At 41.1% G+C, this 26,128-nt stretch overlaps 1 protein-coding gene across 3 annotated transcripts in view; it reads right to left on the reverse strand.

Moving 5' to 3' along the window:
- dlg5a (discs, large homolog 5a (Drosophila)) overlaps nt 1-20,530 on the reverse strand; it is a 39,235-nt gene extending 18,705 nt beyond the window's left edge. For all 3 annotated transcript variants that reach the window (XR_014914320.1, XM_085427996.1, XM_085427995.1), the window contains exons 1-12: nt 19,780-20,530; nt 8,424-8,492; nt 7,001-7,175; nt 6,316-6,459; nt 5,360-5,543; nt 3,654-3,913; nt 3,223-3,535; nt 2,339-2,569; nt 1,765-1,949; nt 1,525-1,650; nt 297-429; nt 14-141 (exon numbers count right to left, since the gene is read on the reverse strand). Coding sequence is in view for 2 of the 3 variants with exons in the window: in XM_085427996.1 (XP_085284122.1) it covers nt 14-141; nt 297-429; nt 1,525-1,650; nt 1,765-1,949; nt 2,339-2,569; nt 3,223-3,535; nt 3,654-3,913; nt 5,360-5,543; nt 6,316-6,459; nt 7,001-7,175; nt 8,424-8,492; nt 19,780-20,083 (2,252 nt within the window). In the remaining variant the exon portion in view is untranslated. The remainder of the gene's footprint in view (nt 1-13; nt 142-296; nt 430-1,524; nt 1,651-1,764; nt 1,950-2,338; nt 2,570-3,222; nt 3,536-3,653; nt 3,914-5,359; nt 5,544-6,315; nt 6,460-7,000; nt 7,176-8,423; nt 8,493-19,779) is intronic.
- Between the last annotated feature and the right edge of the window lie 5,598 nt (nt 20,531-26,128).

Here is a 26,128-nt window from a genome sequence, read left to right on the forward strand (position 1 = left end):
AGGCAGCTCATACCTTAACCTTCCATCTGCGATACTTCCTTTGTCCACCCGTGTAACAAAAATGCCACAATCTCCAGGTAAATATGGATCATTTACCCCCTCTGCAATATCAAACCCAAGCGCCTTCAAATCCATGTCATCCTGTGAAGCCAATAACATAAGTGTCACTTGGCTCATTCTGAAAAACCCATTTTAATGCCATCATGTTTTGACAGATCTTAGGGGTCTGCTGGCTCTCAGGAGATTAGCATGTGACCAATTCAATCTCAGCAATAAGACCTGACCACTACTCTTACCCTGTCCTTCTCAAACTCCACCACCTCCGTCTCCCACTCCAGGGAGTCTGTGTCAATGGCCGAGTCATGAGAGCTGTGGGCCATTAACTGACAGAACCGGGCCTCCTTGTCCAGCTGGCTTTCCATCTTCTCCCTTAACAAAGGCAGACATAACACACACAGAGTCAAAGGTTAGTCACTTGAGGAAGGATGGGCAGAGAGAAAAAGAAAGAGCAGGGAAAGAAAAAAAAATACGGCCTGGATCAAAAGGGAGCTGCATCTACAGATTGCGCAGAATTTTACATATTTTAATCTTCGTGTCAGTCTCGAGCTTTGTTTCAAAACATCTGACGTGCTCTCATTCTTACGAACACTTTCCATTTAGAGGTCCAACGAGTTCAATTTAAATTTATTCCCAGAAAAAAAAAAAAATCTAAAAGTAGATTGCACACAATGCCACACTGTCAGCAAGATATATGGTGTCCTACTGAGGCATGCCTTAAGGGTTGCAGTGACATTAAAACCCCAATTGTACATCAGTCTCTGATGAGGATAGAGGAAGAAACTCAAAGTCACTGTATGGTGCATACTCTATATAGGGAAAATGTTAGATTACTAGTTAGATAATAATTGGATACAAGCACCATACATTACAAGTGGTTATAGTTAGATAATGTTAGGATTAAATTAGTAGATGGGGAAAGAGACTCGACTTTCCCCAGAATCTACCCTCCAGCCTGGAAATCGCAACCCTCGTGCAGGGACCTGACACATAATGGTTGTCATACACACTTTCGCCAGCAGAGGGAGCCTCTACATGCATTCTAAACACAGTCACATGAAGGGCCTTGAAGACAGCGAGACAAAATGTGTGTGTTCAAAACACTGACGCTTTGCGGGATTACACTTTAATCTGGGTGTGTGGAAATGTTGCCAGAAACACAACTGCACTACACCATGTCTCCAAAGGCTGAATGTCATAGCTTATGCCCAGCCAAGCCACACACTGACTACAACAGCTTACAGAGACAGCACAACACACACAGCTGAGTGAGTAGAGGCCATGTTGTTTGCACTTGCTGAAATTCAGAAGACCTTTCCACTTATTCCTTATGAGTCTTTATTGGGATTCAGCTTTTATGAAACAAATGGAGAATAAAGTTGGAAATGTGGAAATATCATGCAGTGAGGGAGTCAAACAAGAGACTTCAGAGCTGACAGCAGCTTTAAAACCACGGTGAAGACTCACTTTAGTTCTTTAAGTTCTCGCAATGTGTCATTCTTCTGTTTTCTCATATCATCCAAATTACGCAGGGCATCAGCCAGATCGCTGACTGCCCGGTCCCTTTCTCGCCGCAGGTTGTCACACAGAGTCCTACAGAAAGGAGAGAAGGGAGATTGTGAGTAATTAGTTTATTGGAGAGGGAGATCAACTACAGACCCTCTCAGCTTTGCTAAAAGTCTTTTAAAAACCCATAAACGCACTGACCTTATGCTTTCCCTCTCCGCCACTATTTTGTCTCTCTCCTGGAAGGCCCAATCCCTTCGACATTTGGCCACCTCAGCTTCCTGTGTGGCCTCCTTCAGCTCCTGGGACATCGCTTCATACTGTTTCCTTAGCATCTCGATCTCCTTATTGGCTCGTTCCATGTCCAAGGTGGCAGAGTCTTGTTTCTAAGAACATTAAGAGTACATGAAAAAGATTAATTTTATAACACACTACGTCTCGTTTTTCATCTTAAGCATTCTAAACAATAGTCCCATACAACAAACCAAGTACTTTTCATGTATATAACCCTGCACAAGGACTATTTAAATGGCTGCTTAGTGGGTAGAAAGAGATGCTTTTTAATCATACATTTTGGTTTATACTGAATTACATATCATGGATCTAGGAAGAAAGGGCTAGATATAAGTGCTTGGCTACCTTTTGAAGAAAAAAAACAAGTTGGGAAATTGGTTCACAGGCTACACCAGTGATAGTATATGCTATAAAGAGGACACCACAACAAAGACGTCAACAGACGCTTCCTGAGATTTTATGAAAGAGCAGTGACATTTACTTGTCTGGCTTGATAGTATTCTCTGAGCAGCTGATCCCTTTGAATGATGGCCTCTGTTCTCTCCTTGCGGGCCACATCCCTCTCCTCCCGGACCGTCTCGATGTCCTTGCAGGCCTGGCTCAACTCCTTCTGGGCCTCAGCTTTGTCCTTCACCTCATGGCAATACTTCTCCAGCAGCTCATTCCTCTCGCAGATGGCCCTGTCACGGTCCACCAGTGACGAGTTCAACTCCTATCCCAGAACAAAAGGCAAAATAGAATGAGGGCATCTCAGCACAGTGAGTCATTAATGTGATGTGAAAATATTGTTGGGGGTCTAATGCAGAGTGATCTGATACTAGCTTCAAATCCTTTTGCAGTGTTCAGAAATATCCTCCAAAAAGAAGCAGAACCATTCGTGTGTACAGTTTGAGAAGGTGTCTAGTGATCAACCGATGACGCAGATGTGCAGATTTATAGATTTTGAAGGTTATGGTGAAAGTAGAGTCAATTCGGTTTTATTTAGAAAAACAAAATGATCTCAAAAAAAAAAAAAAAAAAAAAATCAAATAGTAAACCCAAGACCTTCAGTATTGCAATAAGAAACCAGTTGCATTTTGTTAGCCTTGGAAGCAGCTTGGCTAAATGTTTCCCCCACTCCAGGCTTTAAGCTACACTAGATGGTTGCTGGCTTCAGCTTTACCATGACAGCCAATGCTCCTTTCAGTTTTTTGGGTTGTTTTTTTTAAAATGACTACTACAAGTCAAATTCTTTGATGGATTTGGCATGTTTCTTTAAGCAGGTCATATTCAGTGCCAATTTTCTTGTCCTGAAGTCTATCAGTTATAAAAGACATATACACCTGAAGATATGCTGTTGTTTTAACGTGTTTTAAAGCCCGATACCTGTCTGAGAGCCTCCAACTCTTCACTGGCCACCACCCTCTCTGATGAAGTGTTTTTCAGTCGAGCCTCAGCTGCCTCCAGTTCAGTTTGCAACTTGTCCACCTCCTTGATCACCTGGTCCCTTTCACTCATGATGAGGCGATATTCATTAAACACAGAGTCCCTCTCCTCCTTGTACTTCTCGCAGTCCTTGGCCGACTTCAGCTGCAAGTTCTTGTAGCGCGTCACCTCTGACTGCAGCCGCTCCATCTCTCTCTGCAGCTCCTTGTTCTGAGCTGAGGACTTGTTCAGCTCCTGCTGCACTGAATCAAACCTGGAAGAGGGGAGAAATGCATGTAGTCTGAGTACAGCACTAACCCTACTTTGACTCAAACAGACAATTTAATTTAACCCTTTTGTGTCTTTTTTGTGTCACGTAATGATGCTTTCACCTCCTCATTGAGGTAGAGTACTGCTGCTGGTAGTGCATAGCTGAGTCTCGCTGTTTGAGCAACGCATCCATCTGCTTCTGCAGCCTCCGGTTCTCCTCCTCCGCTTGCTCCAGGCGGCTCAGGTCTGTGTTGTGGTTAGCTACCTTCTCACTGTAACGCTTGCTCAGGGAATCATACTCCTTCTTTACAGCCTCCAACTTCTCTATAGCAGTGTCGTACAGCTTATTTAATACCTCTGATGAGCCCTTCTCGCTCATTACCTGGTAACAAAAATGCATACAAAGCAATTAGCATTGGTCAAAATGTTAATACCACAAACCTGTATGTACTTGTTGTACCCCACCTTAGCAGCAGATGGCGTTAATGTGCGGACAGGAGTGTAAGTGCAAGATAATCTGTGCCCACTTAAAACAAACAAAAAAACCAAACAAAAACAAAACAGATTTTATAAGGGCAAGTTTATTTCTAGGACTGCAGTTACGTACTTAGTTAACTGTGCTGGTCAGTCATTTGTCTTTAACTGTTTTAAGCACAGAGTGCGCCCTTCAGACTGCACTACTTATTCTCTTTCATTTCTGCAGGTCTTGCTGATATAGTCTTCCAGATTCCCAGAAGAGCTTCTGTGACCCGAAGGCTGTATTGACCTCTGCGAAAGCACACACTGCAAATGCACCAATGTGATCGTTACGTTGTTTGGGTCAGAGTGCCCTTTGCCCAAGCCAAGCCCTTTTCTTCTGTGTGTGCCCTTTTCAGAAATGCTCTGTGTGCATTTCCCTCTGCTTGGCTGCCCTGTGCTTGCAACTACTGCAGTGTCCCCATGGGTACTGTGTAAGACACTACTTCACAATATGGGTCACTGTCCCCTTGTGCTCTTAGAAGAAAGTATTCAGTACATAAAACACAAGAGGAAAGACTTTCTGACATCCCAAAATATATAAGGTGCGATCAAAAAGATAAAAAATAAAAAATCTGTGGCTGCCCCTTAGAAATGCAAGAACTGAATCCTGTTTAAATCTGATCACTATCAACTTTGAGATAGTCTCCTCACTAAGCAAGAACTTCTGGGAAATCGTGCTTTCCCAGCACATCTAACACCATCTCCAACGTGCACATTCTCTTATACACTGGTTTTTTTTAGGGGGAAAAAAAAAAAAAGATACAGTTATGTGTGGTCAGTAGAGTTTAGGGAGAATGATTATAGTGTTGGTGCAGGAAAAAGACTTTGACTGTACATTAACACATTATGAGCACGGACAGCTCATGTAATTTAGCACAAACATTTGTCATTAAATGCCTCAGGATGTTAAGGTAGAACACTGTGTTAACTGACCCTTGGTGACTAATTCACTGCGTACAATCCTGTGCGTGCCAACAACAGCACCAAGCACGGGTTTGGTCACACTGTGGCCTTTACGTGTGTGCTCTTGCACTTGAGTTTCTGTTTATAGCAGTACACCCAAATCGCACAACCAATGACTGTCCTTTAGGAGAGCTGCCGCTCACACCTTGCAACACACGCATGAGCACGCCAGCCTCACATGCTTTCAGAAAGATTACAAATATGTGGTGCCTTAGTAAAGGAACAAATATTTACATGAAAAAGCAGTTCGGTTTTATATATGCAGGCCCACCATCTGTGCCATGTCACTCAATCTCTTATATAACATCTGGACAGCAACAGCGGTGCGTCTGTGACCGCGTTATACCTGCTGTTGCTGCAGCCGAAGGTCCGCCAACTCTTTCTGGTCTTGACTGTGCAGTCGTTTGAGCTCCTCACAGTTCTGTTTTAGGTGGTTGTGCTCCCGGACAAGTTGGGCATTGTCCCTCCTGAGTGTTTCCATCTCTTCCTTCAGCTGTGTCTGGTCGCCCAAGACACGGCTGTGCAGCATGCTAAAAAGAGGAAGAGTGAACATAGATGGACGTGCAAACATACAGAGCAGAAAGCAAACTTTGATTAGATTAGGTAAACACAGACAGAGGATACGCAAGTACATGCAAAATGTAAAACTAAAATATTATTTATTCTACATCATCTAAAATTTGCAACCAAAGTTCAAACTGATTGAGAATAAAATTGATAAAAAATATTTACTCAGAGTAGAAGTTGTGAATGAATTGTTAAATTGTATTAGGTAAAAGCACACAATCATTAATGATATTAATTTACTTGCTTAGTAATCTAGGTGTGTGGAAAATATAAAAATATCGAAACACATGTTCTGCCTCTGTGCTCCAGAAATTTTGGCTGGGCTCACAAGCTATGAGGCTGAATGATTCAATCATATAAATGGCTCCATTTTCCAAGCTTTTAAAACCATGCACGTTGTTATATTGTAGTGCCAGTTCCCTTTAAACGTGAAAGCCGACTGTAGCTCCGAGCGATGTTCTTTCAGTCGGGTTAACTACAACACCACGCAAGTGTTTGTTATAGCTGCAGCAAAACAACGCAATAAAACTTGATTATTTCAATGCTGAAAAGCAGCAGATTGCAGAATCCCACCCCAAGCTTGTTTATATTCTCTATATTCTACAACACTTACCACTGATACCAAATGGAAATCTAAGCAACTGATGAGCACAAACTGCATAACAGAGATACATATGACAACAGAGTCCTTCATCAACAACAAGAAAGACAAAACTCGTTGCAAGGAAGACTTACTGGTAGAAGTCAGCTTCCTTCACAGCCTCCTCGCACCTCTTGAGTGTTTTAGTATGCTGGTTCTTCAGAGACTGCAGATCTGCCATGGCCCCAATGCACTGACTTTTTAGACGCTCATAGTCATGACTGGCTTTGGAATTTGGCCTTAAGAAGAAAGGCACCAAACCAAAATTTTATTACACAAGCCTTGAATGATAGCGTGCCCAAGCACATCGCAGATAAAAGAGCTGACCTTCTCTTTGTACAAAAATGCATAGTACTGGCATGTTTAATCCTAATAACAATACTTTAAAACTATGCGTGCATATAGGCATTTTAGCCTTGGTATCATGTGTTGCAAAGGAAACATCTTGTTTCTAGAGCACATTAAACTTTATTAAGCCGTCAGTGTCAATGTGCTCTCTCTGCAAGGCAAGGTCAACATTTTCCCAGACAGGTGAGAATTATTAACATGGCAGCCAGCACTGAAGACAGCCAAGAGAGAGTAAACAATACCAGTGGAGCTCTGCTGATTCAAAGAGCAATGAATCCCAGATTTGATGCCTTTCATTTAGGCAGAAAAGGGAGGCATGAATGTCAACACTTTTATAGTCATGAGGCAAATTTAAAAAAAAGTGTTACCAGGAGGTAACAAGAAACAGTGACAACAACAACAACAATTTGGCAAACAGGCCAAGATTTGCACCTGCAGTCGTCGAAGGTGGTCCCAGGCGATGCCAACGCCAGACGCTTACGAAGCTCATCCCGCTCCCTGGTCACCTGGCGGAGCTGCAGCAAGATGGTGTCCAGGTTGTCACCGGAATGCCGGTTGTCATTGATAGCTGGGGGTGGGGAGGATGCTTCACCATTAACAGGAGAACCTGGAACGGTAAACACATTACTGAGAAGCCCGTGACCATTTATCACACACTGGATTGTTTTATCTCATAAATTTGTTTTATCATTAAGAAGTTGCCTAGAGGATTTTATTTATTTTCGCCCCCCAAGAGTCTTTAGCGAGAGACAAAGCATGAAGGAGTAGGATTGTGAAAATGATTTCTTCCTAGTTTTGTTCATTTCTTCAGGTATAATAGATTTTCTATGACCAAATTAAGAAAATGTACAGATTTCTGTCAAATAAAGACACACAGACATAATTTCCTGCAAGATCACAGATCGTGTTTACACACAGTGTCACCCTCAATGGTTAATTCCAACCCAGGAAAGAAACAGACATACAACTGTCCAGATGTCACTGAATGCATTCCCTTTTCTGTGCCTCAAAACAACATCAAATTTAAACATTATGACCCATCCAGAAAGGATACTTGGTCAGAGTGTGCTCCCAACTTTAGAATTAGGAAGCAAAAGTCCCATCCAGCTGTGAGGGCAGCACCTGGTTGTTTAGAAATTCCTTTATAATATGCCAGGGGTTTTTCCTGAGACGCTGTGCAATAAAAGTTGGTGGGAATTACATTCGATTTAAAAGACTACACCTTTTGTAATGTCAGATGTAAAAAAGGAAAGAAAAAAAATGAAAGGTTTGTGCTGTATCTCTGGTATTTTCTTAACAAGGTCCCCAGAGATTTATCTTTAATCAAATTAAATGTCTACATAAATGCCTGCAATACAAATCCACTGAAATCTTGTTTTATGGAAAATATGTTCTTATATTTCAGATTTTTTTTTTTTTTTAAACCGAGTGTCACTGATGTGGTGCCACATAGATCGAGTCTCATAAATCATATATACACCATTACAAGTCACGTTCTGGGTTGTTTTCCTTGAAACATGAACCAGGGCAGGAAATCTGGGGATTATGTTCATCTTTGAGTCATTTTTTTGGACCTTTTGGAGGTTTATGTAACACAGCTGAGTCATTTGGACCTTTGTCAAGCCTAGGGAAAGGAAAACATGGCTTAAGGAACGGGAGATGTGTGGCGAGTGCCCCAATGGTGGGTTTAAAGGAGAAATAAAACTGCTAGATCCTTCACTGTAACGCTACAGGAATTACGCCAATATCAGTGTAAACAGCTTCCCAACAGTGCACTGTGGGCATCATACAGAACCAGTGTGACCTGACATGACAAATAACTTCTTAAAAAGGCTTCTTGGGTCGTTATACATACCAACACTGCTGAGGGAACTGCTGCTTTCTGAGTCGGAGGGCATTGTGGAGAGAACGCTGTACGTGGAACCTGCCAAGAAAAGCGATGCGGTCAGACTTACAGCACCGACAGAATGATGAACCACTTACACACGAGCCTGAATTAATTGCCGGTAAAATGCCAAATGAAATGAATATTACATAGCCAGCTTCATATTCCCTGCACAGCTGTATTATAAATGCGGTACTGGGTTTATACTTGGAATAATAACTTCAATTCTCCTCCTTAGCAGCTCTATATTATCACTCCAGACCCCTGTCGTCATTAAACCTCCGTTCCCTCACTGTGCACTCTGCCTTGCTTTGATGTATAGTCCCTGTATGTTTCTGCTACACAGGCAGAATGTCACGGCTGAAATGGGATTTTCTCTTTTTATGTCAAGCACATAGAGAGAGTAGGAGAGAGAGAGAAAGAGAGCAGCAGAGAGAAAATGATTCTCTATCTGAATAGCTATGCACAACGTTAAGCTAGGGGATATTTCACACAGGCTACCACAATCCATAGGAAAGACTCTACAGATCGCCATTATAATGCAGAGTCCCTGCTCCAAAGGGTAACATAAACATGGCTGGCAACACAAACTGCCCTTTTCTTAAAAAACACATCTTTGACTTATTGCAAAATGCATCATCCATCGTCCTCTACAGCTTTCTTAGATTCACCAACTAGCCACTTTTCTATTAAGTTTTTACTTTCCAAATGCTAGACTGTTATCTTCAGCAAAAACACTCAGACGATCATTGTGTGTAACAGTCATCTTGCAAATATCATACTGAGTAAACAGTTGCACTAGTATAAACATTCAGACTTGTGTAATTTTGTAATACTAGTATTTGTGATGAATTGCACAATCTCTAATCTGAAATGTAAAATAGATACTGATGCAGTTAGGGACTGAAGTGTTTTGTTTTTTTTAAATACAATATTGATATATAGCATACAAAATACTCGTATTAGAGAAACTGGAACCAATGATAATGTTTTGCATTTTCACATGTCTACAACACTAAATTTGTCCTGTCTGCACTGTTAAAGTGGGGGGGAAATGACGCCGAGGTAATTTATAAAAAAAAAAAAAAAAAAGCACAATGAAACTGAGATAATACTAATCTGATGTGATAAATGAAAGCCAAACAGAGGGTTTAGGAGAACAAGGGATTGGTAGCTGTCAGCAGCAAGCAATTGACGCCAATAGTTCTAGACCTCCATCTCTGTCCTTGCTTCCCCACTGGGTTTAGCTACAGCTCTGGCTCCAGCCCTCAATGTGTGACAAGGCCAAGCCTAATTAACTATGAGCTCTGTGCGACTGAGCCACTCCATCTTAGGCCCCGCAGACAGAGGAGGGAGGGAGGGGTGCAAAAGGAGAAACATGAAGAAGGCATGGAACAGAGCAGAACAGATAAAAGGAGATAGCCTAACTAAAGTTGCACAGGCGATAAGGAGGGAGAGAAGTAAGGAGAGAGACTGTGAAAATAGAGAGAAGCAGGGCGGAAAGGCTTTTAATCTGTTCTGACGTTCCCCGATGCTCAACACTTTTACTCCATGAAGTGCTCGGAGCACACGGCTTTGATTTCATATTGTTCCATCAGACACAATGAGCACCACTGTGGGGTTGCACAGCATTAATTCTCTACAACCCAGCTATGCAAAAGGCTCATGTGCATTTCCGAAGAGGCAACTAAAAGCAACCAAAAGCAACTACTGACTTCTTGAACCCAGTACGTGACGGTTAGGGTTTTAGAATAAAACTCATGAGCCAATGGGAGGTAATGTCAGCTCTAAACCTTGAAGGAATAAAAATAAAATACTGAACGGAACAAAACCCTCAATTTGTGCTGTTTTTGGCACAAACAAAGATCTTACAAATCTAGCTACTTGGGGCAATCTAATAGAGTAGTTAGGATACATACAGAACAGGTAAAAATTCCCTTTTGCACTCGACTCCCTGGTTCCACTCCCAGCCTGTCAGACCATAGCTGCAGGTGATTTATCTACCCTTTTTCTAAATAACATCTAAATCAAGGAAAACAAAATGAATATCAACATAGAACGCTTGCTTGCTTGCTTTTTAATCAGTTAATTCCATAAGCACCCCAACAACTGTACACCTGATTGGCATGAACCAGCCGTTGATCTGAGGGTCAACAGCACTGGAGTTTTCCTGTAGCTTTTAGACACTGATACCAATTAGCACCAGCCACAACAAGTGAGGCTAATCATTTGTAAGCATATTCACTGCATCAATAAAACAGACATCCATTAAGGCGGCATAGATCTGATGCTCTACAGAGGTAGAATCCGATTGAGTCTGCCAATAGGAGGCACACAGGACAGATGAGACCTGAAAGATTGCTTTCAGCCTCATAAATAGAAACATGACAGCTTTTATCAGGAGATATTATACACGGGGTGCACAGACTGAAATTCTTGACGATTACTAATACTGATATTTAATATAATATTTCAGGCAATGCCAGTACACATTGACTTCACACAAATTCAAAACTGAAGCAATATACCGATAAACCACCGATGGTCTACAGGGTAAACAAATGCCAACAAAAGAGATGCATTCTGAGGTGAGAATATAATCCAGTAGAAGACCTGATGCAATGGTAACAAAAGACTGTCACAGTCACCTAAATAGGTTAGGGGAGTACTTGCCATTCCTAAGGAGCTCCGCTTTCCCCACTTGCCCATCTGCTTCCCTTTAAAAAAATCAAAAAATGAAAAATAAATAAATAAATAAATATTGGGATCGCTACCAAAAGTTGCTTCAAACAACGAGATTATGTTCTCAAGGACATAAAAGGAGATGGCATAAGTTGCCATAGTGAAACTGGATGAGAGGAATAGTCAAAGAGGACGGCATGAGAGTTGGAGGAAAGCCTTAATCAAAGAAAGATACAAACTCTGCCTCCTGCAGTGGCTGAGACTAAATTATTCATCAATTCCAGAAAATTCTGACAATGAGATAGTTTCCCCCTAAAGTAAAGACACATGATTATCAGTGAGATGGGCTCCTTGCTGCTGCCGCTTCAAAACCCCTTATTTTTTTAGAGCACAATGACAAGCCTCATTGCTTCTGATTTAAAGCAAGCAGGCAACTGTGATATTTCAAAGCCCACTACAGACAAACATTTTGGGGCAACTTGGTAGAGCAGCAGCATTAGCATTCCAAAAATAATACAGTGCGCTTTTCTTTATTAGCCACTGTCAGCTCTTCTCACTGTCAGTGAGCAACAGTGATTAAAACAAAGTTGAGGCTAGCAGAGTCTGTGCCCTTTCTCCTTCACCATCCTTAGCTTTACAGCCATTTAACCACAGAAGCGCAAACAATAGCAACACTAATAACACGGTTGACAACAACCCACTCATTTTACAGTGTGCTTAACTGAGGCTGAAGGATGTGTCAGCGCTAAGCCAGAGAGCAGAAAGAATGATTTATGCTGGGTAAGCTAGACCTCCGAATGCTGGCCGTGTCTCTGCACACAATAAGGACAATGTTGTTTAAATTAGCAGTGTACAACACCCCCCAATCATTATATCATGATACTGGTACACAAATATACACACGCTTATGTCCAAACCTCAATATCTCTACTCGGGGAGCTTCAGAAAGTAGTGTGCCAAACTTCTGGTGAGGCACTGACACCACATGGAAAATTCTGGGAAATGAGCCAGCTCAGCCTTACTACTGGGGTAAAGGATCGATCGTCTGATTTAAAAAGTGTACAATTAGCGTAAACACGAATCTGTCAAACATGACGATGTCATGAGCAAGGATTACTCCACTGCACGCCCGCCCACCCACCTTTTTCCACTTAGACTTGAGTCTGTCCTCTAGCATGAGTCAAAACTAAATCTGTTTTACCACCAAGCAAATAGCAAGATCACCCAAATGTAACCTTATAGTAATCATGGATCCTTGCAAACAGTTTGAAACATTACCCTCCCCAAAGAAAAACAAAAACGCTACTGCCATCCATCCCAGCCTATTATGAGCAAACCATAATGTGGCTTCTTTATGCAAAGAACCCTTGCTCAGCATAAATGAGGCATGATTTGTTTTAGATCAGCTTACTCGTGCCAAGGGTTGGGTCAAAAAGAAAAAAGGTGCCAGAAAGAGCCCAATACAGGTTTTTGAGAGGAATGCTGCCACTGATCTATGGCAATAAATTTCTGTACATACACACATTGTTTTCAGAATCAGAATACTTTACTGATCCCTTGGGGAAATTATTTATTTTTGTAATTAGCTCCATTTGCAAACCAGTAGGTAACTTATATTGGGAAGACATCAGTAATCTTGCTCCAACTACTGTTCTGCTATGAGGCATATTCTGCAAAGTCAGTTTGAATTTAGTGTGAGCTGTCCTCACAGCAACAGATAATGAATTTTCTATTCCTCATGGTTGTTAACATTTTGAATTGTAGGAAAATTAGCATAGCACTTGGTCCCAGAGGTACAATTATAAACGTCCTCGTTTCTGCTTGCTATGAAGCTGTGATTAATAAAAACACAACAGATGTGCTTGCCATTGAGTTGAAAAAGGCTACAGACACTGCTGTTGTCTAGATTTTACCCCCAAAATATGGAGAGCAGCATCAGTAAAAGTACTGTGAATATCAGTATCAGTCCAAACCATACCTCCCTCTACCAGTTACATGCCTCAGCAAGTGAAAAAGCCAAAACACTGCCAAAAAGCCAGTTTGCATGGAAAAACCCCACTGCTCTAATTTCAGCAACCTTTGTGATGTTCCCTTTGCGTTTAATCACAGGGCAGCATATGTTGATTCACAAACCATTTTCATTTTGCGTTGAGGTAACTCTGTGATTAAGCCAAACTACCATTTCTTAAAAAGGTCAACAAGAGAAAGGAGAAGAAAAGAACATAATCATTTTTCAGACCTGCAGATGTGGTGGGTAGGACTTTAACAATTCTGGGCAGGAAAAGCAAAATATTCTACACTGCAGTTCTCTGTGTGAAGCAATTATGCTAAAGCTTGGTGAGGTATCTAAATAATAAAAGAAAACACCCCACTCCCCCCAAATAATCTATGTAGCTGCTATAAAGTCTTTGCTGATATAAGTGTTTTCTCAGGTTTCCTTACATGTGCAGAGCCCTAATGCAGTGGAATTATTAGCAAGCACTAACCAATCCTCGAACTTTCTGTCGCCTTCGTTCGTCTGATATTAAAAGCATATGCACTAATTGATCTAAAGTAAAATAACAAATCACCAACTAACCACGACTACGCATAATACTTTAGTCTTATCTAATCTTCAATAAGAGGCAGACCCACATGCAATAACGATTACTATCATGATTATTATAGTAGGGGTGCAACGATACTCATATCGATATTGAACCGTTCGATACAGTGCTTTCGGTTCAGTATGCATATGTATCGAACAATACAACATTTTTTTATTTATTTTAATCAACTTTTCTTCTGACGATACAGTCTGTGTTGAGCGCTCAGTGGATCTGCGTTCGACTACTCCGCCTAGGCTGTACTGTCGAGTGCAGATCCACTGAGCGCAGCGCAAACTAGCAAGACAGAAGCTAAGCTCGTTGCAACATGGCAACTACCTCAGTGCTACCCAAAATTGAACCTCCCCCACCCTCATTCAGATCTGGCGTTTGGAACTATCTTGGTTTTCATGTGAAGCGTGACCCTGATGGTAAGTGTGCCATGGAAAAAAGTAAAACAGTATGTCGGATGTGCCACGCAATGCTCAATTTGTGGGAACTAGTGCGATAGCGCAGTTAGCTTGTTAACGTGTTGACGCCGTCCAGCCCCAAGCACGGGGAAATCCGCGGTAACTTGTTAACGGAGATTTGCCGCGTTATGACGTTAATGTGATTTTAACGAGATTAACCCTGACAGCACTAGTGGGAACACAACGAATATGACTCCACATTTACACCGACATCGTCCTAGTGCAAAGACAAGTGGAAGCAGACAAAAACAACAAGCACACATGCTACACACTTTACCTGAGTCATTTAGACAGCCGTTAGCACATGATTCTCCTTATGGGGACCTGATATGTTTAATATGCTGCTGAGAATATACCCCAGAAGAAGCGTATAGTATAGATTTTATTTTGGAAAGAGCCATTTCTCTGTAATAAATTCTCTTTTCCAAAGATGAGCTATTTCTCGAGCAGATAGATTAATTTTTTTTATTTTGTTGTTTCAGCAACATTAAATTTAAAAACTGTACTTTTGAGTTAAAATATATATTTATAATTTTAATGAATGATGAATTAAAAAGGCATGAACATTTGTTTTTGTATCGAACCGAATCGTGAATTTTGTGTATCGTTGCACCCCTATATTATAGGTTAGGTTTGACCCAAGATCACATGACAAAAGAAAGAGACAATACAAGCTGACGGAGAGAAAGATAAGACGCCAAAATGGAAACAGAGTAGGTGGAAGAAAAATATAAACAGAGAGAAAATACAGCACAACAAAGACAGAATGGGGGTAAGGATGGTTAAACAAAGAGAGAAGCTATTCATTTCCATGACTTCACGATGCTGGTAAACATTTATATTCTGGCATTTCCTCCACTTTGTGGGGTAATTAGGAAGTGAAGAAACATGTGTAAAATGGTAATGTAGTTCTGTTCCACTATACTGCCTCCTGGCTGTTGATCTCGCATTCAGAGTGTCAATAAGCCCACCATCAGATATTAATCCTAGTAAAAGTGAAGAAAAAAAAATAAATAAATAAAAATACACATTTTACCCTGTTAGAAATCAATAGAATTAAATTGGAACAACACCACTGACCCAAAGGAAGTGGTGAGGTCAGACTCATTACTGTGCATCTCTGGCTTTGATTAGATGGATTTATTGAGTTAATACTGACAAGAAACCCTATACCATTAAAACTGGTAATTACAACTCAACTAAGGCCCTGAAACTAATGATTTCATTATTTTCTGTTGAATGATTAGAAGATTAATTGGCCAAATGTTCCAACACTAATGTCAGTGACACACTATTAATGTCCTAAAAAGTACGAGGCATCCTGTCTTGATGGTTATACGGATATACAGCAATTTAAAGTCTTCATCTTATTAAAAAAAAAAAAAAAAAAAAAAAAAAAAAAAAAAAAAAAAAATGCTTCACGACAGCTGATTATCAAATCTAATTAACAGTTAAGCCTCTATTATACTGTGTAACATGTTCCAAAGTAACTTGTTACTGTACTCACATCACATTTTTCAGTTACACCGTAACAATTTACTGCATCAACTTCGGTAATAACAAAACAGTTACAATTATGTTGTTATTTTGTGACTTGCGTTACTGAGGCTCTTCACTTATTTGCATCACGAGCTGATTGCACATTTACAATCAGCTGACATTAGTTTGTGTGCACAGAGGAGAATAGACACTTATTTTTACTGCGTGAAAAGATAAGAGTATAACAATAAGATAAGAGTGTCCAGAACAGAAAGAGTAGGCTGCTAGCACAACATCGTCTATTTGCAAGCATCTGCACAGATCGCTAGCTTTGCGTTTGCATACTAAGAACCTCGAGTGACGTTAAAGTTGTTAAAGTTAACTGTATGTCAACCCCAAACCAGCAGCCAGAGCCTGATCTTCAGCAGGTAAAAAAGGCAGCGATGAGCAGTCAGGCTTGTAGTAATATGGCCCCCATTTAAAGTCACAAAGCAATTATGTTTTTTGAGTATCAACCCAAGACCTGATGGCCAAGTAGCTGTTCCTGTTATGCTTCTTTGAAATCCACTTGAAGCCCACTGCCTGGGGGACATGCGTACTTGTTGCATTGTAATGGAGATTCTCTGCAGACAAGTCCACACAGTCACAAAAAACAGGCAGGCACACAGACTTTCGCATGGACTGATGCAAAAATTATGTCACTCAGACCCTAGCAGACTTAGACGAGCACGAATAATCTAGGCTTTAGGTATGTTAATGACATCCAAGGAAGTGCAGTGACAAGATGAAAGTCATCTACGTAAGCAGTTCTAATATTATGGATACAAATTAAATTCCCACTGACGTAGTCTGACACAGGGAACAGAGGACAGAACGCTGCAATTGGCCCATTCTGCACCACCACATTCTGAGTAAACGCTGCACTTATAAATATGCACGCCTGCACTCAAAATGCATGTGGAATCTGCTCAAATATCAATCACACTAAGCAGAAACTAAAGGGAGCTGAACTGATGGCCTTCTCTGCGCAACTAGAACACAACAGACTGAAGCACACCGGTTGGTGAAGGAAAGGAGAGTGCGTTGACAAGGTAAGTGGCAGTGTGCATCACAGAGTGACAGACACTGACAGACACTGACGGAGAAAGTGAGGTCAGGTCTGGACCATGGGAGATATTTAAGGCCAGTTGCCATGACACGAGAGTTGGGGTCATAACTCACTCTGTCTGTCCACCATGTTTTATGGAGTGGGACAGAAACTCCCCCTCCAATAACACTGGCCTATGTCCTAGGCTGCTGTACACAGAACAAGCTGCTGACTGGGCACTTTGAGCCTGCTCAACTTGTCAACAAAAGGTCTGTTGTCTCCCGCTCTCTTACTCCCTCTTTCAATCACCCTCCTCTATCTTTCTGACGCGTCCTTTTATTTAAGTGTGCAGAGAAATGAAACCACTCAGTGGGGGAAAGAAATATAATGGGTCATAGAAAGAGAAAGTTAAAGGAAATAGATTGTGACTCAGAAAAGGACAATAAAGGAACAAAAACCAAAACCACTGATAAAGCAAAGGCAAACAGACAGCAGAAGAAGATTGTGGATGTTGCATCCTGTCAGGAGATTTGTGTTACCCTCCTCTTGCAGTGTGTTTAAATCACTGTCAGACTCTGAAAAGAGTGGGGGGTGTGCAGGTGCATCTTTTCTACTACACTTTTCTTTCATCTTTTCTACTACACTTTTCTTTAGGTACGTCACTGTTGGTATAATGCAAAATAAGGCACAAAAAAACAAAACAAAACAGCATGATTGTTGCCATTGCATGAATTTATGAAATTCATTCAGTTTCATTTAAAAGCCAAAACAATATTCTAAGGGAATCTTTGCCGTTTAATGAGAGGTAAAAATGTTGTCAAAAATCAGGAAGCCAGACTTGGTCCCCCCAGCACACAGATGCGCAAAAACAGGCTAAATAATGAATGTGTTTGCGTGTTCTCTACAGCAAATGTGCTGCAGGTTGCCACTGAAACACTTATAATTTACAGAGCCCGAGCTTTAAAGAATACAGTACTTATGCGTGCATCTGTATGTTTTTCCTTTGCGCTGAGGATGCTTCTTTGGATGATTTCGTGTGTGTGTGTGTGTGTGTGTGTGTGTGTGTGTATAGAGGCTCAGCTGGCACAGGAGGCACATCTGAGAACAAAAGCAGGCAGGCAGCCTGAGAGGAGAACAAGTTGAGAGCAGGTTGCTATCAGCAAGACTCATCACACTCATATTCTCTCTTTTTACACACCCTGCATTGTTCACAGGTACACTGCAGCTTTGAGGATTTCATCCATTTGTGCTTTTTCTACCAGATTCTTTGCCTGAAGGTGCTCCGTGAGCAGCTTGTCTTCAGTCTCTTGCAAGTATGGCTAAAACATGGTAATCGCATCATCCGAATTACTATATTAAAAGATAATAAAGAGCACATTAAAGAGAAGCACAACACTTGAGTCAAAGCAGAGGGAGTCAAAAGCGTGACAGCTAATAAAGAGGACTGTAGAAGTACGATAAAGCGCGTCTCACAGAGAGAATTTATACCAGAGAGAGGAGAGCAGGCCCTAATCCTTTGTTGAATAACCACAGGCTGACAAGCCAGACTCACCATTTGTGCTTGCATTCTCCTAATACAAGGCAGGTCAGCTCTGAGGCCCAGTGTTATGATCTATAAAGGTGAGCAAGTGAAGAAAAACCCAAATCCAGACTGCCAAGTACTGCCAACAGCAAACAGACCAGACCAGACCAGACTCTCAGCTGCTCACAGAAACACAGTGAATGTGTTTCTTAGCATGTCAGCAGGTGTGTTATTCTGCAGCAGCAACAGTCAATACAAGGAAGTAATCAAGCTTAAGGAAGCATTAGTGATCCAGTCAGCAGAGCAGCAAGACCAAATCAGCATTACCTGCTAAGATCTACTTGCTGGTAGTAAAGTGAGGCGTGCTACAACTTGGCAGCCGTAAACTATGGACACAACTGTAGCCGTTTCACACAGGGTGGCTTCAAAATTATTCAACATTGCCTGCATTGCATTGCATTTAATGTGAAATGTATCAAAAGCCAAGCATGGTGCTGCATCTCTTCCCCAGATTTGGATCTCAAGGCTCATCCTGCATTCAGGCCCTCGGGGCATGACACTGTTTGTAAGCCACTGGCTTCAGTCATTCAGACAAAGTAAAACAGGCAAAACTAGATGAGGCTTTTACACTTGGTTGCCCTTTGTCTCCATGCAACAACAACCCACACCGCTGAAGAGGAGGGCACTTGCTGTGAGGACAGAGGCCAAATGAAATGAATGCAATGAATAAACTCTGATTAAAAATACAGCATTAATGCACAACTGGAGAAAAAAAAAATCAGTCCTTGTTAGAATAAAAGCATGGTTTGCTCCCCCAAAAGGGGAGTGTGGCCTGATGCAGACCAATCCATTTAGGCATGGGCAGGCTGCATGCACACATCACGCACAAGGTACAGACCAACATGTGAGTGGTACACCCGTTGTCATGGAAACAACTCGGATTAATCTAATGTACCATAGCCATCGCATGCCACTAACAACACATGAGAATTTGTGGTGGTTATTAGGTGGTCTGACTTTATTTAAACAGAACACTGATATCAACACTTAAAATATTCTGAAGCTATAGCAACTCAATCGAATTCTACACTATTGTAATGATTTTTATTGGACTGTAGAGTAAAGAGAGGGCATAATGGCGAGCAATGACAAAAGTCCTTAGTCCTTGCTTGTGCATTATTTCTCCAGCCTGCAGTTTAAAGATCAAGGCTAGTGCTTTATATTCTGCACATTTAACAGCACAAAAATTTGCACATTGCCATTAGTTCTTACAAATTTCACAGCATGCATAAAGGAGCACTGCTGCAACCCCCCTCTACAACCTCTTCCCGTTCACCTTTCTCATGGCAAAGCAAGCTTCCAGCTTGAGTATTGTGTAGCTATCCACACACACGGTTTCTTCTGAGAGACCACCCAGATTGTCGCTGCTTACAGTAAGTAGTACTCATTTATAGATTCAAGTGAAGACCCGTTCAGGAGAACTGAGAGTCTCAGCTCTTACCGGTGGAGTGGTCCACAGGTCCTCCCCCGTTGTTCCCGAACAGAGCAGCATACAGGTCAGGGTATGCCTTCTCCAGGGCCACACACAGGTCGAGGAAATGGTCGCTCTCCTTGTTCATCAGCATCTTCAAAAGGTGGTCGACTTTCTCGGCGCTGGACGAACAGTTCTGGTCCAGCTCGAACCTGTCGAGTTGACTCAAAGTACCGGAAACTATCAGCAGCTCGATCACACGGTCCGCATCTGTTATGGACTCCAATAAGTTCTGGTGACACTGGTCTAGCAACTCTTTGTGCTTTGGCTCCATTGCTATCCGCTGTAGTTCCGTAGCTTCCCAGCTAACCTCAGACGGCCAAGTGGATGCAATATCCTTCCCGATCAAAAGTACTGAGCGATTATTGAACTTAACTTGTAGCGGCTTGCAGAACTTCGCCGGAGCCACCACGGCATTAGGTTGCACGGGAGAACAATTTTTATAGCATACTGAAAAAGGCACAAGAAGCCATATTTGTTGCCCAAGGCTGTTGACTGCACTAAACAGCGATACATTTTTCCATCTTACCAACGTGTGGCGCTTCTCGTCGTTTTTCGTTCCCTTTCAGAGTACGCTTTAACCGAACACATTTTCCTCTTTTTATGTATCATTTCATGCGCCTTTTGCTGACTCAACTGCTGGGAAAACTCACGTAACTCCGCCGCTGCTGCCCAGTTACACTGTATCCTCCGCCATGTCTGAGCAACTCAGCAGCTGCTGCTCGCTGTCAATCAACGGTCCGCTCGGTGACCATATAAGGCAAAATGAGGCGGGGAAGACGCGACGACACGCCCATTTTTTCAATGGGCGTACACATCATCCCCGTACTACGTCGAAAATCCCAGGTGGAAAAAAATCACAACGAACAGAATGAAAATATTAAATAATAATATTAAAAATATCGACATGGCGGTAAAGAACCACAAATGCTGCACTTCTACCCAAAGGGGGAACGTTCTAATTTGTATTCTTATTACAGTACTGTAATAAGAATACAAATTAGAACTACTAGTTAGTATATACATACTAGTTAGTTAGTATACATTTATATATTCCTATTTTGAGTATGTATATTATTAATATTCATATAGAGATTTATTTGTTATATCTACAGTAAATGCCATATATTCTATTTCTGTATCACGGATTTTTGCATCATGACAACAAGACAAATATGTGCAAAAACCTGTGGACAAACTTGCCAACAACAATAAATAAATTCTGATTCTGATTCTTTAATAAGATTTAATACGATTTTGCAGTTTGAAGCCATTGTTATACTTTTTACTGCAGTAAGTGTAAATTGAACTCTACTAAGTCAGATTTTACTGATGCAGTCTCTATCAACCGGCACAAAACGACAGTGTGTTGCTAATTACATGATAATTATTTACGTAATGCAAGGCTTTGTGATGGAGGATGTTCTTGCTAGTTTTACCTAAAGCATATATCTTCCTCAGTGTGAATCATCTCCTATGTCACCACAGTGCATGAGATGAATTTGAGAGCTAAAAAAAAAAGAGATGTTGCCAAAAATAGGCTGGTTGATAAACCGGGTGATATTAATTCATTATTCTAATCTTTGGATTTAACACTGACACATCAAATCAGCAGAGCTTCATGCTAATCCTCACTGACTACATTAGGAATTTTATTTTGGAAGAAATGTTAAAGCAGTGATAAAAACATAGGGATTTTTATCTTGCCCTTGCATAATGCTGCTGCTGCTGAAGCCACATTATGCGCCCTGCTTCGAAAACCAAGCCGCACTGCAACCAGTTTTACTCTGCGCGCTAAGTATGTGTGCAGGATTAGGCAGAAGAGGGCAAAACGCCATTTGTGAACGTATATGCGGTGACAAATGATATGTGTATTTGACTAGGCTTTGTGAAATGCAGTGTGATGATGATGGATGCACTCTGCCTCTAGTCTACAGATGAATAAAGACTGCTGGCACAGAGGCAAGCATCTGCGGGCATACCTCTCAAACCGTGACCTTATTCATGCATGCACTGAATCTCATTGTGACATCGCCTCCAAACCCACACCTCCTCCTTTCTGTCTATCTGCCATGCTGGCTCCATAGCTTGTGCAACCATGTGCTATCCCTTTAGATGAAAAATTAATTACAATTCATTCATATCAAAGGGAAGCAGGTCCCTAGTGCTGACACTGATTGGACAATTGTGTCTGTATCCTACTTCCGAGGACAACCCATTTAAATATAGAAGACAGCCTGATCCTTTTTATCTTGGGGTATGAATGAGTTTATTATTTAGACTACAAGGGTGGTGCTTGTGGCTGTCTGATAATTTACTGAATTTTATTAAACAAATTATACGTCAGGCAGCTCAGATCACAGCAGATAATAGCTTTATCTTTTATTGAAAAGACTGTCAACAAGTATATCCATCACCGATCCCGGTCAAATTGTCTCAAATGGAGACAACAAATCATTTTCGCGTATTTTTTCTTTTCTTTTTTTATTATCAGCTTCGCTGTCTCAGCTGAGAGTAACAAAGCAATTGGTTTATTAGACACTTACTTCTCACACTAATTTCCTGCACGAATGCATGAGAGTGATAGCATTCCCAAAGCAGTGAATACACAATGCTCATTTAGTGAAATGTTAGACGGGCATGTGCTTGCTGCTGTCATTTATAGAGTTTTATGTTTCATAATGTAATTTCATCTTTTCCCCCACAATACCTCAGACACTGTGAGAGGATTCCCAAGTGATTAGATCAGTCATAACAGACAGTAAATTAGGCAATTCGTGGTTTTTAATTAACGGTGAATTACACAGCCTTCAGCTAGACGCCTGCAACAGATGAGAGGCTGATGGTTGTAATGATATCAAAACTGCAATGTTGGCATAGACATGCCAGAGACACTTTATTTTAAAAAACTAATCTAATCACATCTAAATTATCTTTTCAAAACTGATGTAATCGCATTCAGGATTCATTACACTTTTAGCCATCGCAATCTAAACAGCCATCTAAAGCCCTCAAACCTTCTCTGCCATTTCTAGTCAGTTTTAACGTGAGGTGATCAAAAGCGATTCCTCCAGCATGGCTCTTCCCTAAGGGTCCCCCATGCATCTGACAGCACCACAGTCATGGTAGAGTCGTTTAATGTGGGCATGGCAGCTTTATGGATGCCATTAATTCCACAGGCTCCTCCCCCGCCTCCCCCCTTCTCACTTCACAGAGTTATTGATTGTAGTGCACTTAACACACACACGTACACTACTATGGCCAGCCAAGCGCATAGCCATGTCTTTACAGTGTTGAACAGCATTTTAAGTGAAGCCAACAGGATTTAATAAGGCATACAGAGCTCCTTCTGCAGCCATACATGCTGGCCTTACGCCCCTTCAGGAAAGAAAAAACAGTTATCTGTATTGATTGAGCAAAATACAGTGCAGGGCCGGCCCGTGGCATAGGCCGTATAGGCAAATGCTAAGGGCGCCGTCCATCAGGGGGCGCCACGCCAGTGCCACAAATGTTGAAAAAAAAAAAAAAGTTGGTACTATTATTTCTAAATACAAAAAATAATCCCACGTTAATTAAAATGCAAAGTAAAGCTTATTTAATAGAAATATTATTTGTTAGAACATTACGCCCCCCCTCCCCGCACGGTGCGCCCCCTCCCTCCCCGTATCATGGTTCCTTTTGGACGTCACCACATCAAAAAATCAACACAAGATGTCAAAACGGCCAAAACTGTCAGGTGCCCAGGGAAGAAAAAAGAGAAAAGAAGAGGAGGAGAAACGAGAAAAAGACAGAGGTAGGTAACGTTAGCCTACATGGAATTATTTGTCTGAATGTGATAGTAACCTAAATTTTTAGCATTAAGCTAATGTTACATGATTCGCTAATTGCTAATCAATAAATAGCTAGTTAACTGTTTTAACGTCAGTTAATATTGTGGAGGGGGCTAAATTGTTATGGAAAATAATAATGTAACGTTAGGTAATTACAGTACTCCCACCTTTCCCACCATTCCTCATTTGTATTCATCTTTTAAGCAGGTGTTTTTTGTTTACATTGTTATTGCCTTCTGGTTAGCTAACGTTTACCCTGCAGGTAATAGTCACTTTTCCACCCCTGTATATATTATAGTTGTAAGCCTAGTTGTTAAAGTGCACATCATTAATGTTAATTAAGCAATATCACATGAGAGGGAATGTTGTTTTTTAATATGAGCACTGCTGTGATTCGGTCAAAGATAATCATAACATAACATTCTCATATGATATTATACTGTTACTTTGCATTCTGCTATTCAGCATTTCACTGTAATGATGACAATAAATTGAATCTAATCTAATTTGCATATCAGTTAACATCATACATATATCTCTTTGGTTTTTCATTTATATTATATCATTTCATTTTATTCCTGGAATCATATGTTTTTATTATTAGACTTTAATACTCAGTGGTGTCACATACTCCTCTCTTCAGATGCACTGTTGAAGTTTCTAAATCCCACCCCTGGGCCATCTACCACATGGATAGTGTCAGGAGAAGACATACCACAAGTTAAAGAGCATTTCCTGGGCTTTCTTGTTGCAGAGGAATCAACAGGAGATCATTTGTCAACTCTCATGCTAAAACGGATAGAGGAGCTTAACATTCCTTTTGAAGACTGCAGAGGACAGTCCTATGACAATGGGGCCAACATGAAGGGAAAAAATAAAGGTGTTCAGGCAAGGTTGCTTCAGCTAAACTCAAGAGCTTTTTTGGTCCCATGTGGTGCCCACACTTTAAATCTGGTAGTAGCTGATGCTGCAAAAAGCTCACCAGATGCCCTTGGCTACTTTGGGCATTTAGCAAAATTATTCAAGCTCCTCTCAGCCTCCACCCATAGGTGGGGTGTTCTCCTGAAACATGTGAAAACCACCTTGAAATCATGGGCTGAGACCAGATGGGAAAGCAGGATAAAAAGCATTGAGGCAGTCAGATATCAGGCTCGGCAAGTCAGAGAGGCTCTTCTGGAGGTGAGGGAAACAGCTACAGACCCTGTGGTCAGAGTTGAAGCCCAGTCTTTGGCTGAGGAGATTGGATCCTATCGTTTTTGCATTTGTACAGCCATCTGGTATGACATTCTCAGCAAGATCCAGTATGTGAGTAAACTCATGCAGTCGGCCTCCATGCAGCTAGATGTGGCTGTCGACTTGCTAAAGAAAACCAAAGATTCCCTCACCAGCTACAGAAACACTGGATTTTCTGATGCACAGACAACGGCAAAGGAGATGTGTGAAGAAATGAATGTGAAGGCTGAACTCAAACAAAAGCGATTGAGAACCACCAAAAGGCACTTCGGTTATGAGTCTCCAGATGAGCCCATACAAGATGCACTTAAAAAAATGGAAACCACATTTTTTAATGTGGTAGTGGATACAGCCATCTCTTCACTTGATGAGAGATTTCAGAACCTTGGAGAGGTGAATGACAAGTTTGGAGTACTCCTCGATTTCCACAACTTATAAAAAGAAGAGCTGCTACAGCAGTGCCAAACACTGAGTACTACTCTGACCCATGACAGCCAGCCGGACATTAATGGCACAGAACTTGCAATGGAAATGCAGAATTTCCCACCATTGCCATCAAAGAACATGACAAACATGGAACTCTTGACCTTCCTGCATGAGAAGAAGCTGGTAGAAATTTACCCCAACATGTGGGTTGCTCTGAGAATCTTTGCCACTCTTCCTGTTACAGTAGCTGCTGCTGAAAGAAGCTTCTCTAAGCTCAAACTCATTAAAACCTACCTGAGATCTACTATGATGCAAAAACGTCTCAGTGGACTTTCCATCATAAGCATAAATCATGTGGTCTCAAATCAGTTATCATATGATGATGTTGTAGATGACTTTGCTGCAAGAAAGACTAGGAGAGTAAGGCTGTAGCAGGTGATGTGAGGTTGATGAGGGGGTGGTGTACAGTAATTTGTAAGTCATTCTAGTTAATGCAGTATTAAAAAGCACAACTAGAGAACTCTGTAGGATCCCCTTTTTTGTAATATAGTTGTTAAAGTCATACTGGTTTATTTAATATCTTGTTTTGTGCAGTGCCTTATTTATATTGTATTTTTAATTTATTTTATCCAACTTGTTGACACGTTTTATTGTGTTTATGTATATAAAATTTATTGTATTTCATATATTCATTTTTTATTTTTTGTATTCATTTATTTATTCATATCTTTTTTTTTATCTTGTTAATTATTCTGATTGTGAATTTGCTTTCTTTAAGTAAAAAAAAAAAAGGTCAAAGACAAAGCTATTCGGTTTCTTGTGAGTACATA

This window comes from Rhamphochromis longiceps, linkage group LG13 (assembly GCF_057381845.1).
Source record: "Rhamphochromis longiceps isolate RC_006_pf linkage group LG13, R_longiceps_female_GT1.1, whole genome shotgun sequence".
In the NCBI taxonomy this organism is placed as follows: Eukaryota; Metazoa; Chordata; class Actinopteri; order Cichliformes; family Cichlidae; genus Rhamphochromis; species Rhamphochromis longiceps.